At 36.8% G+C, this 14,534-nt stretch overlaps 1 protein-coding gene across 6 annotated transcripts in view; it reads left to right on the plus strand.

The window, feature by feature from the left end:
• LOC132122807 (phosphatidylinositol-binding clathrin assembly protein-like) overlaps nucleotides 1–14,534 on the plus strand; it is a 34,068-nt gene extending 19,534 nt beyond the window's left edge. For 2 of the 6 annotated variants that reach the window (XM_059533231.1, XM_059533233.1), the window contains 9 exons: nucleotides 800–889; nucleotides 1,475–1,585; nucleotides 3,956–4,063; nucleotides 4,253–4,283; nucleotides 4,382–4,481; nucleotides 5,170–5,229; nucleotides 10,041–10,145; nucleotides 10,366–10,477; nucleotides 13,205–14,534. In XM_059533231.1, coding sequence (XP_059389214.1) covers nucleotides 800–889; nucleotides 1,475–1,585; nucleotides 3,956–4,063; nucleotides 4,253–4,283; nucleotides 4,382–4,481; nucleotides 5,170–5,229; nucleotides 10,041–10,145; nucleotides 10,366–10,458 — 698 coding nt within the window. In that variant the 3' untranslated portion in view covers nucleotides 10,459–10,477; nucleotides 13,205–14,534. Of the gene's footprint in view, nucleotides 1–475; nucleotides 560–799; nucleotides 890–1,474; nucleotides 1,586–3,955; nucleotides 4,064–4,252; nucleotides 4,284–4,381; nucleotides 4,482–5,169; nucleotides 5,230–10,040; nucleotides 10,146–10,365; nucleotides 10,478–13,204 lie in introns of all 6 variants that reach the window. The other 4 variants (XM_059533229.1, XM_059533230.1, XM_059533232.1 and 1 more) reach the window with 4 other exon arrangements.

Genomic DNA, 14,534 nt, shown 5'->3' on the forward strand with positions numbered 1-14,534 from the left:
TTGCTGACACATTTGATCAATTTAATTTATCCTAGCCAAATAAAAGTATTAATGTATTTCGGAAAAATACAAATTACAGAACCCAGACTTTTTAAGGGTAATATACTGTACATAAAATGATGGCTGTCAAATGTAAGGGGTTAACACGCATACGATTACAGAAATATTTCAAATGGAAAATATCTAATGCTCTCTTTTTGTATTTTGTCTGATGCAATTTTAATAATCATCAATGGTCAACAAGTGAAATATAAGCCATGATTGGAATTTTTCATACAAAAACAATAACAAATAAATATTTTAATCATTTGAAAGCAACTAATCATAATATATATAATATTTTCTGAAACATTCTGAAAACGTTTGTCAGAAATCACGCATTTCATTCCAGTTTTCACCTTCTTGGCTTTGTAAAGGTTTAGTAGTTAAACTATAAAGTTATAAGTGAATGATTGTTTTTCCTTTTCCACTGTAGATCAGTACAATCCCTTTATTGATTCAAGTTCATCTGTATCAAGCAATTACAAACGCACTGTGCGGATAGAGCACTTAATCTCAGGTACCATGATGCAAACCATCCCGCCTATGTTTCCCCTCTGTCTGGAAACATAGGAGCACTGAAGCAGTGTACAGGGACTAACCTGTGATTATCCCTGCTGGATGCTGTTTGCCTTCTGCACATGGTTGTCTTAATATTGCTGTTTAAATATGCTCTTTACTAATCCATTCTGAATCTTCAATGTATTTATGTCTGTAACGCTTGGCGTGTTGTTTCTCCTTCTCCCCGCCTGCCTGTCAGATTCGTTTGGTCAACCGTCTGTGGCCCAGCATCTCCCAAACCCCTCTCCCTTCCAGTCTGAGCCCTCCACTGTAGCAGGCCTATTCAGAGGTAGGGAGCCTGTGGCTGGAGGTTGCCTTGTCTGGCGCTACGCCCCTTTGTGATATATGTTTCCCTTTGTCTCGAATGTTGTCTGATCTAACATGGTAAAACACCATTCCAAATCAGATCATTAAAGGGACAGAAGCCCCCAAAATGACAATTCTGTTATCATTTATTCACATTTTGTTTTTATGGGGCATTTTGGAGCTTAACAGCCTTAATACTCATTAGTTTTCTTCATGTTCTTTAAAAAAAAATCACCTTTTATGTATATAAGATATGTAGATATTAAGATATTTAGAATGACATGAGGGTGAGTAAATGATGAGTTTTTCATTTTTGGTGGACTATCACTTTAATGCAGGTCTTGTAAACATGAAGGGGCTCTTGCCGTTTTTCAGGATGTCTTGTGCCTGACTGTAGTTTACCCTCCACTAACTTTGACGTGACTAAACTAGTCCACTTATTGACAGCACATGAACTTAGTACGTTTGATACTGGCATTGTTTTAACTTGTTTATTCTTCAGACAGCGTCCTAGTCTGTATTGTGAGTGTTGTAATAGGGTTTAAATGGCTTTTTGTGCCTTTTGAAGGATACGGAGCTCCACAAATCCCTCCTGCACAGAGCTCAGGGGAGCTGTGTGTTGACTTTGAGTCTGTTTTCGGTACTAAAGCTGCCTCATCCAACAACCTAGATACTGATGGTAAGGAATTTTAATCTAAATCAAATAGGGATGCACAATTAATTGAAATTAAATCGCAACGGTAATGAATTGTGAATAGGCAGAAGCTGTGATTGTCATGTGTATCTTTCAGTGAACCTTGGTTCTGTGATCAGCAGTAAATCTCTATCCGAAGGCCAGAGGGCACGCCTATCGCTCCAGATGACTACAGCAGTATATGTTTTATCTGATTTCTTCTTATTATAATTGACATCTATAATCAAATGCTAATCGACATTTTTGAGCCTTTGTCACAGCTCAGAAAACAATGAAATATTGTGTGCCTTAATTATTCTGTTTAAGAAGCCAAATCATCTCACAGAAGGATTTATTTTAAACACTTGACTGATGTTATGAAGTGAATTTGGTGTTAAAACATGTTATTAAATGTGGTAGTGCTCTCAGATGGAGCAACATTTACTACACAGAGCCGTAGTTCACTGAGTAGTTTAACGCAAACCGTTGTCATTATTGCAAATGATTTTTTTGATGTCTGCGATTATGAATGCGATTTTGCATAGCTTGTCAGAGAACTATGGCTCTGTGTAGTACAGTCGTGGCCAAAAGTTTTGAGAATTAAATAAATATTGGGAATTGGAAAAGTTGCTGATTAAGTTTTTATAATAGCAATTTGCATATACTCCAGAATGTTATGAAGAGTGATCAGATGAATTGCATAGTGCTTCTTTGCCATGAAAATTAACTTAATCCCAAAAAAACCTTTCCACTGCATTTCATTGCTGTCATTAAAAGACCTGCTGAGATCATTTCAGTAATCTTCTTGTTAACTCAGGTGAGAATGTTGACGAGCACAAGGCTGGAGATCATTATGTCAGGCTGATTGGGTTAGAATGGCAGACTTGACATGTTAAAAGGACGGTGATGCTTGAAATCATTGTTCTTCCATTGTTAACCATGGTGACCATTATTGCGTTGCATAAAAATGGCTTCACAGGCAAGGATATTGTGGCTACTAAGATTGCACCTAAATCAACAATTTATAGGGTCATCAAGAACTTCAAGGAAAGAGGTTCAATTCTTGTAAAGAAGGCTTCAGGGCGTCCAAGAAAGTCCAGCAAGCGCCAGGATCATCTCCTAAAGAGGATTCAGCTGCGGGATCGGAGTGCCACCAGTGCAGAGCTTGCTCAAGAATGGCAGCAGGCAGGTGTGAGCGCATCTTCACGCACAGTGAGGCCAAGACTTTTGGAAGATGGCCTGGTGTCAAGAAGGGCAGCAAAGAAGCCACTTCTCTCCACAAAAACCATCAGGGACAGATTGATCTTCTGCAGAAAGTATAGTGAATGGACTGCTGAGGACTGGGGCAAAGTCATATTCTCCGATGAAGCCCCTTTCCGATTGTTTGGGGCATCTGGAAAAAGGCTTGTCCGGAGAAGAAAAGGTGAGCACTACCATCAGTCCTGTGTCATGCCAACAGTAAAGCATCCATGTGTGGGGTTGCTTCTCATCCAAGGGAGTGGGCTCACTCACAATTCTGCCCAAAAACACAGCCATGAAAAAAGAATGGTACCAAAACACCCTCCAACAGCAACTTCTTCCAACAATCCAACAACAGTTTGGTTTTTCCAGCACGATGGAGCACCGTGCCATAAGGCAAAAGTGATAACTAAGTGGCTCGGGGACCAGAATGTTGAAATTTTGGGTCCATGGCCTGGAAACTCCCCAGATCTTAATCCCATTGAGAACTTGTGGTCAAGAGGCGAGTGGACAAACAAAAACCCAATAATTCTGACAAACTCCAAGAAGTGATTATGAAAGAATGGGTTGCTATCAGTCAGGATTTGGCCCAGAAGTTGATTGAGAGCATGCCCAGTCGAATTGCAGAGGTCCTGAAAAAGAAGGGCCAACACTGCAAATACTGACTCTTTGCATAAATGTCATGTAATTGTCGATAAAAGCCTTTGAAACGTATGAAGTGCTTGTAATTATATTTCAGTACATCACAGAAACAACTGAAACCAAGATCTAAAAAGCAGTTTAGCAGCAAACTTTTTGAAAACTAATATCTATGTAATTCTCAAAACTTTTGGCCACGTCTGTAAATGCTGCTCCACCTGAAAGCAGGTGATGGAGATTTACTGCTAATTACAGAACCGGCTTTACTGACTAAATGCGCCTCGTGCAGCCCTAAAATCAAATGAAAACGTGTAAAAGTAGATCAACATGTAATCAGAAGTTTCTAAACTGACAGTATTAAATGATTTTAAACTTGGCTTTTATGTTTGTATGTTTTTTATTTGCTTTATAATGCTAATGGACAGCACTCTGAATAACCACTTTGTGTTAGTTATGCTATATAAATATTCTCACCTGTCTTATTTGTGAATGTAACAGCAGGGATTTTGAAACCTACTGTGGCCGGTTCAAATCAGTCCTCCAATCAGCTCCCAGAAAAACTGGTGTCAGACGACCTGGATTCTTCCTTGGCCAACCTTGTTGGAAGTAAGTGTCAATTTGTTTGTCAGAACATCTTTAGGGGCCGTTTCACACAAAATGCCTTTTTGCATGTAAAAACGTGACGTGCAGGCCAGTTCAGTGAAGAAAACATAATGCATGTTTACAGAGAAGCAATGGAAAAGCAGTGTAGTGGAATGCAACAATGTGTTCTCTTTTATATTTTCTCTCTTACAGATCTGGGCATTGGAAACGGTACAGCTAAAAAGTAAGAATGTTGCCCTTTATGATGCTCAGTAGTATATCCTTGATGCTCAGTAAATACATATTCTGGTTGGTGTTAATATTAGCCAACTGTTTTCACAGTGATATCCACTGGAGCCAACCAGGAGAGAAAAAATTAACTGGTGGAATGAACTGGCAACCCAAAACTGCTCCATCTACTACATGGAATCCTGTCTCTATGGTACAACTGTACTTTATATTGATAAAATCGCTCCCAAAATCCAGTGAGCTGCCTAGATAGACAGCTACCTTCTAAAGAAGCATCCTAACCTCTTAAGGCTGGAAAACACTACATGACCACATGAATCTGAACAGATTTTAAAATACTAGGCATCACACTCTTGCCAAGAAAACTGGGCATTATTCACTAAATGAGCACCCCATTGCTAGGAGACTAGGGACAAATGCAAATGTCGCTCTGAAACAAAAAAATCATATAATTCTGTGCCCAATATACACTATGCGATTTTCTGCAAAATTGTCAACTCTGTACAAAATCTGCAGACTGGCTCTTACTTTTGGTAATCATCATTAACTCCCCTAGACTGCAAATCTGTAGTTTATTTTAGTCTTTAAGTACTCTAAATTAGCATGTTACAAAGCTATCAGCTCTACTTTAAAAATCATAAATATGCAACACACAAATATTGGTTAAAATAATTAATTTGTATTATATTAAACTGTTTTAATCAGTCCTTCTCAGTATTGGAAATAAATGTTCTTTCCTTGCCCGCCATTTAGTAAGTGAACTAACAGAAATGCATTCTGGGATACTGCTAAAACAAGGTGCCTTAAGGTTTTTTTTAAATGTTTTAATGAAAATAATCCCATATGAATTTGTGTCTCATTAGTTTTTCTTTGTTTTATAGCCACCATCCATCATGGCTTTCCCTGCTACAACACCTACAGGAATGATGGGATATGGCATGGTTAGTACTTCTGGGAAACTGTTTTATTAAAGTATCCCTGAGATACTATTCCAGGTTTTTTAGTTTTTTAATTTGTTTTTAGTTTTGTACGTTCCTTTTTAGTTATTAATGCGTTTTTGTATTTTATTTTAGTTAACATTTATTTCAAATAAAAAGGTTTTCTTTTTTTTTAATGGTGTTACAGTAAGTAGACAGCCTAAGTGGGCATTACCGCAGTGCGTACCGGCGCCGCAGTGCCACGGCGGTAACTGTAATTCAGTCGCGTGTTAAAATCATTCACGTAACTACTGCCAGGTGGCGCAAAGGGACGGATTGCGAAATGAATGTAATTGTAAAATGAGATAAAAGGAGGCAGTAAAACAACAATAACATTATGATATAACATTGTAACATCTTTAAAAAATATTAAAACATTTACAGTGAGTTCATTTCAAAATGTAGGATAGTCTTAGGCTACAGTCTACTCATCAGAAATTTAAAGAAGACCTTTACACAAAGGATCATATGCATGCTATTGTTATAAAACAGTAAATATATATATATATATATACAGTACAGACCAAGAGTTTGGACACACCTTCTCATTCAAAGAGTTTTCTTATTTTCATGACTATGAAAATTGTAGAGTCACACTGAAGGCATCAAAACTATGAATTAACACATGTGGAATTATATATGGAATTATATACATAACAAAAAAGTGTGAAACAACTGAAAATATGTTTCATTCTAGGTTCTTCAAAGTAGCCACCTTTTGCTTTGATTACTGCTTTGCACACTCTTGGATTTGTACTTCAATATAATGAGCTCCAAGTTTAATAGTAGCCCTAGACTAGTTTCTCTCTCTCTTTAACAGCATTAGCTCAATGAAATACGTCTTCCTTCAGTTAGAATGTTTTCCTGCCTTGCTAAATTATCAATAAGTTGTATTCGCCTCAATCTGATTCAGTAAAGTCAAACCGCAGACAGTGAAGTGGAGCCCCGCTCGCTGTGAGGCGGGAACAGAGGATTCCGCTTGGTCTTAAAGCCTTCCGCAAACATCCACAATCACAAATAACAATGATTTTCGTAAAATAATGATTAATTATTAATTGATAATTTGTTATTATCATTATGGTCTTGTGAAAATAATAATATGGGCTGCGAAAAAATAATGAATACAAAGAGTAGTGCTGCTGAGTGCAGGCATGTTTCAGCCCAGTATCACACCGTTCCTCAGAGCCAAAACACAGACCGAGTTCAGTTCAGCTGGAGGGGCTTGGGTTTTTGGGGGTAGTTATGTATGACTTGTGGGGGTCGAGATAAAGGTGTGAATCTCTTGCTCTTTCATATGGACAGTGTCTTATGAGGCTTTCACTTGCTGAACTGGTTTATATAGGACTGTTGTTTTGGTTATAGACTAAAAAATGGTCTGCCCCCACGTAAGATTTTTCTAGTTCTAGAAGTTCACATGCATTAAGTTTGCTACAAAGCACATGCAGAAGTAGCCTAATGTGAAAAATGTGACATTTTAATTATCAAGATGAAATTCACAGTGCTGGCTCTCTCCGACAGAGAAATGCAACATTCACAGATTGTTGAATGTTGAATATTAATGCGCCCTGTCATTAATGCGCATTAATAATTTTTGCACAAACACTTGAATATGAATATTAATTCAAATTTTCCCTATGCATTACAACGTAAATTATTTTTTTTACATGCAATTATCCAAAATAAAACCAAACAAGATTTGTAATGAAGATAAAACAAATAAGAATAAATGCTGCACATCTACCATCACACGTGCAGTGCAAATCTTGCACATATTTTACACACCTGCATTTAAATGCAGCTGCATTTTTTTTATTTCTTAAATTATATGAAAGCAAGTAGGGCTGGGTGATAAATCGATTTTATCGATTAATTCGAATTTGTAATTTACATCGGTTTGTTTGAATGAAAATCTGTTTTCTTTTTAACGTCCACCGACGCTCCACTCAGGCTACCGTAGTTCCGAGTGGCTCAACCCTCCCCGCGCGTCTGACAGAGACACGCTGCCGAGCAGATGATGAGAGGAGCTGTGTGATTCTGACTGGATCGAGGAGAGTATATTAAGAGTCTGAGCGTCATGGTTTTCACTCGCTCCAAGAGCCTCCATCACGAGTACAATTCATACCAACAGCCCGTAATATAACTGCATTTCAGCAAGAATTCATGTTAAACATATTTAGCTATGGCTTGATCAGGTTATAATGACTGCAAGAGTCGAGCGGGATGTTAAAGGAGTTTTGTCCGTTTCTTTTACTGATTATTTTCGGGTTAAAGCATGATTTAAACAGATACAGCACATTCACACGCAATCGCTTTCGCAATAATGCATTCAAACAAATGTAATCTTACAGTGCTACTACATTATCAGCAAGTTATCTGATTTCGAAATCTTGAAGAAATTCATCGATCTGTTTAGAAAAAATAACTGACAAAAATGTACTGTTATTTTCCCCACAAACAAAATTTTCACAGCAGAAAGCAGCAATTACAGATGTAATGCTTACAATGTTATTAGTTTGGCATGTGATAGGGAAAAAAAAGTTTACACACAATAGCCTAAGCCAATTTAAAAAAAAATAAAACTCCTGTTATTTTTATTTTTTTGTTAATATTTTTTATATAGGCTACGTTATGAACATAACTTTTCAAACATACTGAAGGCGGAGCGGTGTTTCTGGTATCAGTGCGCACGGAGCTGATGCTCTGAGCGCGGAAGGAAGTTGTTGCTGCTCTAGCTACTCTCACAGACTCTGCTGCCGTAAATAATACGATGATATGACCATGCAGTCAATACAAATATTTAATAAAAACATTAAAAACAAGCAGGGCTGTAACATAACCCATTAAAAAACACACGCCAGGTCTACACCGGACACGAGTGGCGTGATCTGACAAAAGACAACAGGCCCCAGTGATGGATACACTGGACACGATCCCCATCAGTGAACCGATGCTCGTTCTGTTTATGACGAAATGTTCTGACACTGCGTTCAGATGATTTGACACTGTAGTGTGATGTCATCAAGTTTACCTTTAGCGCAGTGGGGCACGGATGACAACTCTCGCGTCCGGGGTAGACACAGGCAGTGACTGCTCTATTTACAAATAGGTTATATAAGAACAAAAAAACCTAAACCAGCGGCATAACGAGATGGAAATATAGACTAGAAAATATATTTCCACTTGCTCTGTCCTCCGTCCATGACACTGACTCACTGCTGATCTGCCAGTTTTAATCTGAACAGCTCTTAAAGCTGAGTGGATGGTTAGATGCATGATGGGCTAGTATAAACAAATAATAAAAAAAAATAAAATAAAATAAAGTTCTTTCCAGCATTAAAGTAATAACATTACAGTTTTTGTCTCAGTTATAAATTTATACCTATATTAAAACTTGTTTTGATAAAAATAAAAATATCTTTGTTATTTGAATATTGATTTTAAAATCGATTTAAATTATAAATTGGATTTTTTTTTTTAGGCCATATGCATAAGTAAAGAAGGCTCCCTTTAAAGGCCATGTTGCAGGTTAACCACCACTTTCGATTAATGGGTACATAAATCACTCAAGATATGTATATCATTTTTAAAATGGAATAATGGTCTTAAAGACCTATTTTTTAAGTTTTTGGTATTAACGTTTTTTTACGCAACTCTGCGATGACGTCACGTTGGGGAGAAGTCGAGGAAAGGTAGCCTCAGTATAGTATGATGCCGCGTTCCAGGCAACCCGTAACCCGTGTTTTTCCAACCTTAAACCTGTGAAAGTGCACTGGAACGGCAATCAAACTCGTGACTTCCCACCCGTGAACTCGTGTCTCGTACTAGATCGATGTACTCCGATTTCCGAGGTCACACAGCACGTGAAACAACAATGACAGCCCCTACGGATAATACTGCCTACGGATGCAGTGTTTATGCAAGTGGTACACATTGAAAAACGATTTTAGGTCAATGTAACGTTGCAATAAAATAAATAATCTAGTTACAATTCCTTGTGTTCAGAAAGTTTGGCGTAACTTGCCTGGAACGGTACAAAGTCGTTAGTCGTGGTATGAAATAGTGATTACGAGCTCAAAAACCTGCCTGGAACGCAGCATCAGAACTAACGTTATAGCGACTGACTGGGATGAGGAAGAGGTGGCAAGAGCAAACATGATGACCTGCAGCTGTGTAATTTCGAACCTGCCAGACGTGAGAGGGCAAATGAGGAATTGCCAAGAACTGATGTCCGTCCAAGCTAATTAAATGCATGGTCCGAAGAGAATGAGTGGAGAGTTGGTGAAGTGTCCTGGCGAGTTGCTATCATTTAGCATCGCAGCAATGAGCACTGGAGCTAGTCTACGAGCAGCAGTGCACAATAACGATACACACACACACGTATATATATATATATATTATTTTTTTATTTTTATTTTTTTTACTGTCATTGAGTAGCACCGAGTGAAAAAAAAAAACAACGTTTTCTTTATATCTAGTGGCAGTGATCATGACGTTAGTTCAGATAAGTACCGGTAACCTTTGTTATAGTGTCGTAGAACTGGTAAACGTTGTCTTTGTCATCTAGAAATAGAAGGCATCATGCTAGCTATATGGACGTTTCTAAGCGTTTATCTCTTCCTCCGGTGAAAATGTAAAAAGGGCCTTTCGGTAAAAAGGGCCTTTAGGCTGTCCACCTACTGTAGTTCACTTTGATAACCCTGCTGTGAAACCAGCTCCTAGTATTGAGGTTATTGAAATTGTGACCAAAATGATTCTTCATGGCTGTATTTTTGTAGGCTCCACAGATGCCCTCTGTGAGCATGATGACACAGCCCACAATGATGTACACACAGCCGGTCATGAGGCCATCCAATCCATTCGGATCAGTGTCCAGCGCACAGGTACAGTCCTTAAAACTTTAATGTACGTTATGTTGTTCTTGTGATTAATATAGCTTTCTATTAACACTCTTCGTAATCATGGTTCATTGAGTTCTGATGGGCCATGAGACGGAGAACTCCCTCCCAAACTGCAGCTCATTCCTTTCCCCCTCCACATGTGCTTCTCCCTGTCACTCCAAGCTCTTTCCTTTCTCTCTCTGTGTTGTTCTCTCTGCATTAGCCCTCCGCTGCCTCTAGCCCTTCCAGTCAGAGTCCTCTCAGAGCCCCAGGACAAGACCCCTTTGCACAGCTCTCTCTCAAGGATTTCTTGTAGAGCTTCGTCTTTTGTCTAGGTACCACATGTGTTTGTGCTCACCGATGGTCTTGCATGCACTCATGTTCAGTTTCATCTTGTTTAATTAACATAAAATTAATACATTTTTACATATTCCTTATTTTACATTATTTTAAACATATTTCATGTTACTATTAATTAAATTAATAATAATAACAACTGTGGGGAATTTTTTTTCCCCTAGTTAAACAGATGTTTTAAAATATTTCATCATTTTTTATCAAGTATTTTAAATGTTAAAATATTTTATAAAAATAAAATACTTTTTTTTTTTTTATAATTGTTTTTATTATGCATGAGCAAAGAAAGACAAAGAGACAAAACAATAAACAACCTTGTCAACCTGGTTTTCCATCCAAGTCTATCCAAGTATTAACCAATACTAAACAATATCCTCTGTGCAATAGGGGGGGAATAAAAAATAAAAATAAAAAAAATAAATACATAAATAAATAAATAATTCACAATACACATTCCCCTTCACTTTATACATACAGCACTTTTCTTTCCCTCTTCCCCCCTCCCTTTTTTAAAAAATTTGAACAAACATAAACAAAACAAGCTAACAAACCAAAGTAATAACAATAATAATAATGATGTCTCATTTACACACACACACACACACACACACACACACACACACACACACACACACAAATTACACTGGTGGTGCTCCTTGGGTGAACTGTTGAGAGAGAGAGAGAAAAAAAAGGAAAAAATAACTTAACATTGCCATGTTAAATTTACAAACAAATAAAAATAAAATACAAAATAAATTAAGTTAGCGTTGGGCTAATTACAGGGCATCGAATATTGGTTTCCACACCGAATTAAACTCTTTTTGTTTATTTTTGTCCACTGACAGAGTTTTCTCGATGTTTAGATAATATTTCATTACATTTTTCCATTTATCCAAACCTGGGGTATCTGTGTTTTTCCAATTTTGTAACAACAGTTTCTTATAGACTAAAGAGGAGAATATTAATTGCCATCCCATAGGATATTTCATTTTTGTTACATTTTGAAATAAACAAGCCTCTGGTGTAAATACAAATCTCTGCTTACAGATGTTAGAGAGCCATCTCTCAATATCAAACCAGGTTTTCTTTATTTTTTCACAGTACCAAAATGAATGAGTGAGATAATCACTACTACCGCATTTTAAGCAGGTGGGGGGGGGAAGATGCATCAAACTTATGAATTCTGTCCCTACTATAATAAATTCTAGTCATTAACTTATATTGAATCAATCTAAGATTTTCGTTGGATGTGACTTTATATGTTAAATTTAAGCACTCCTTCCATTTTGTTTTAGCATTGAAGTCCTTTATATCTCTATCCCATCCTTCATATATCTTGCTTAGCAGATTACAATTGATTACGACATTATTGAGATAATCATACATAACACTTATAAATTTTTTCTTTTTCTTACTTTCTTCCCAAAGGGTCTTTATCTTTTCAGGAACATCATTCACTATATCACAGTTCTCTTTGACCCAGTTTTTTAACTGCATATATTTAAATATCTCTGAATCTTTTAATTTAAATTTATCTTTCAGTGTATCAAATGAGGATATATTATTTAAGCTAATAATATCTGATAATGTTTCGATACCTCCATTCATCCAAGTTTTCCACATTAATTTAGTACCTTGAATTCTAACAGACGGATTTTTCCAAATCTTAATATGTGTTGGAGTGCCGATCTCCATCCCTAAAATCTGCTTAGTTTTTTTCCACATATTTAATGTACTATTGACAACAAAGTTATCAGTCTTTACTTTTTTCTTGGAGAACAAGATGGATAGTAAACTATTTGGTTGTAGTTGATGATTTTCGATAACCAGCCATGGGTCTTCATTAGTATTATTAATAATACGATCAATATAAAACATCTGAGCTGCTATCTGATACAATTCCATATTAGGGAGGTTTAACCCTCCTTCCCCTTTAGAGCAAAACAATAGAGTTCTTTTTATTCTGGGGGTTTTTCCAGCCCAAATGAAAGATGTAATTATGGAATTTATTTCCTTAAAAAAGGTTTTTGGTGGTGTCAGTGGAATACATTGAAACAAATAAATAAACTTAGAAAGCCAAATCATCTTTACCAAGTTTATTCTACCAATTAAGTTCAGCTTGAGATCACTATAGTTATAGTTATAGCTATAGTTAAAAATAAAATACTTGAAATACTATAAATGATGCTATTCTTTCTGAATAGGTTTAATTTTAAGTATATATTAAACATTTAAATTTATTTTTCAACAATTGTGATTTAATTATATGTAGAATAACAGTAGGAATAAAAGACTGAATTCACCTTTAAAATTGATATTCAGGCTTGATAATATATTTATATATGGATTATATATTTATTTTTTCTAGTTATGCACAGATATTTCAAAATATTTCATCACTTTTTCATTTTAAAATGATTTTTTAAATACTTTTCCAGTAACCTCAAACTGGAAAAGTCATGAAGTAGAAACCCTGCAACTTTCTGTAACACCTCCAGAATGTCTTTCCTTTTCGGTTAACATCGAACCCTCCTCTCCTCCAACCTGTCATACAGAGACTATTCACAATCCAATCAGTTCCCAGTCCCCGTCTACACTGGTTTCATTAATACTGTAACATGGGTCGCGAACGCTTTCTTGTACACTTAACACACTGTTGTTTAAAGTACCTTTTTAATTGTACATTTATTTGTTGCTTTCTCCAGATGCAGTTTATGTAACACAAAATGAAGTTGCTCCCTGATGTCAAACCTTTAAGCTCCGTCCTCTGCACCGGGATGCTCTTCAGAGGATCGATCCCACAACATACTCGACGTCAAAACGACGTGTTGAAAGACTGGGAGCATACTGCAATCATTTCGTAATTTGTTTAAGATGTCAAGTGATGCTGCTGTTCAACCCATAAAGGGATTCCTCATACATTTAATAATCTGTTAAGGTAGGAAAGGGCATTGAGAGACTTGGATATCTTGTGTTCTGAGAAGCTATAGTACTTTCCTTCCACTGGGAGCTTCTGATGAGAGGTTTTGTGGCGGACGTCGAGCTAAATCGCAGTATGACTCAGCATCTGATATAGTATGTGTTATGAAATAGTAACAGTAACTTTGTTTTACATTTTATCTTTTAGTTTGGACTTTAATTGTATTCACCAGTAGACCTTTCTTGCGTGTCGTTTGTATTTATTTATGATTTATGCCTAAAAATAAAACAGGAGAGTTTACGAAGTACATCTGGAGGGGCGGGGGGAGGGGATATAAATAATAATTCAACATTATTCATGGGTGTTGGATTGTATAATGAAGGTTTAGACTTTTAAAATAGATATTATGTGAAAAATACACCTGTAAGTTAAATGATAGAGCGCTAACTATTCTCTAAGTCGTATGTCTAGAACAACTTCCCATAGATGAAATGTTTGCAGCCCAAGGCTATTGGGAGGGTGATCATTAGTGAATGGTTTGTTATACTGTTTAGGGGTTTTGCAATGAGATATTTGTTGGAGCAGAAAAGCACTTCCTCCGTGACTGTGAAGTGTTGCACTTGGGAAGGGAGGTGTTCTGCATTATGCATGGCATGCCATCATTTTCACACGGACCGTTAGATCTGGCTGCCCCTGATCTGAATGTTAAGAGTTGCCCTCATGTTTCAGACTTCTTGTCTAGTTAAGCACCCTGCTCTCTAAAAGTTCAGGAATACTGAACGGGAGCTGGACGCTCCTCTAGCTATTGGTCACAGACGGGTTTATTGACATCACTGTAAATTTTTATTGTAAAATATAAGAAATGCTGACTGGGGAGATGGATCTAGCACTGTTGATCGGTGCTTTTGTGTATATATACATATACCATGTCAGCAGTTTGTCTAGGGGTTGGCTAAGGATTGTTTGAAATATGAAAGCAACAATCAAATCGGACTTGACCTGAGTTTTACTGAATAATTTCTGCTGTCCTCACAGATCATTTTTTTGTTTATGTATTTAAAAGACGTAAGAACAATTAGTGAACTCTTTTTCAAATAAAGTGCAGCTTCCACAAA

The sequence above is a fragment of the Carassius carassius genome, chromosome 41 (assembly GCF_963082965.1).
Source record: "Carassius carassius chromosome 41, fCarCar2.1, whole genome shotgun sequence".
NCBI lineage: Eukaryota > Metazoa > Chordata > Actinopteri > Cypriniformes > Cyprinidae > Carassius > Carassius carassius.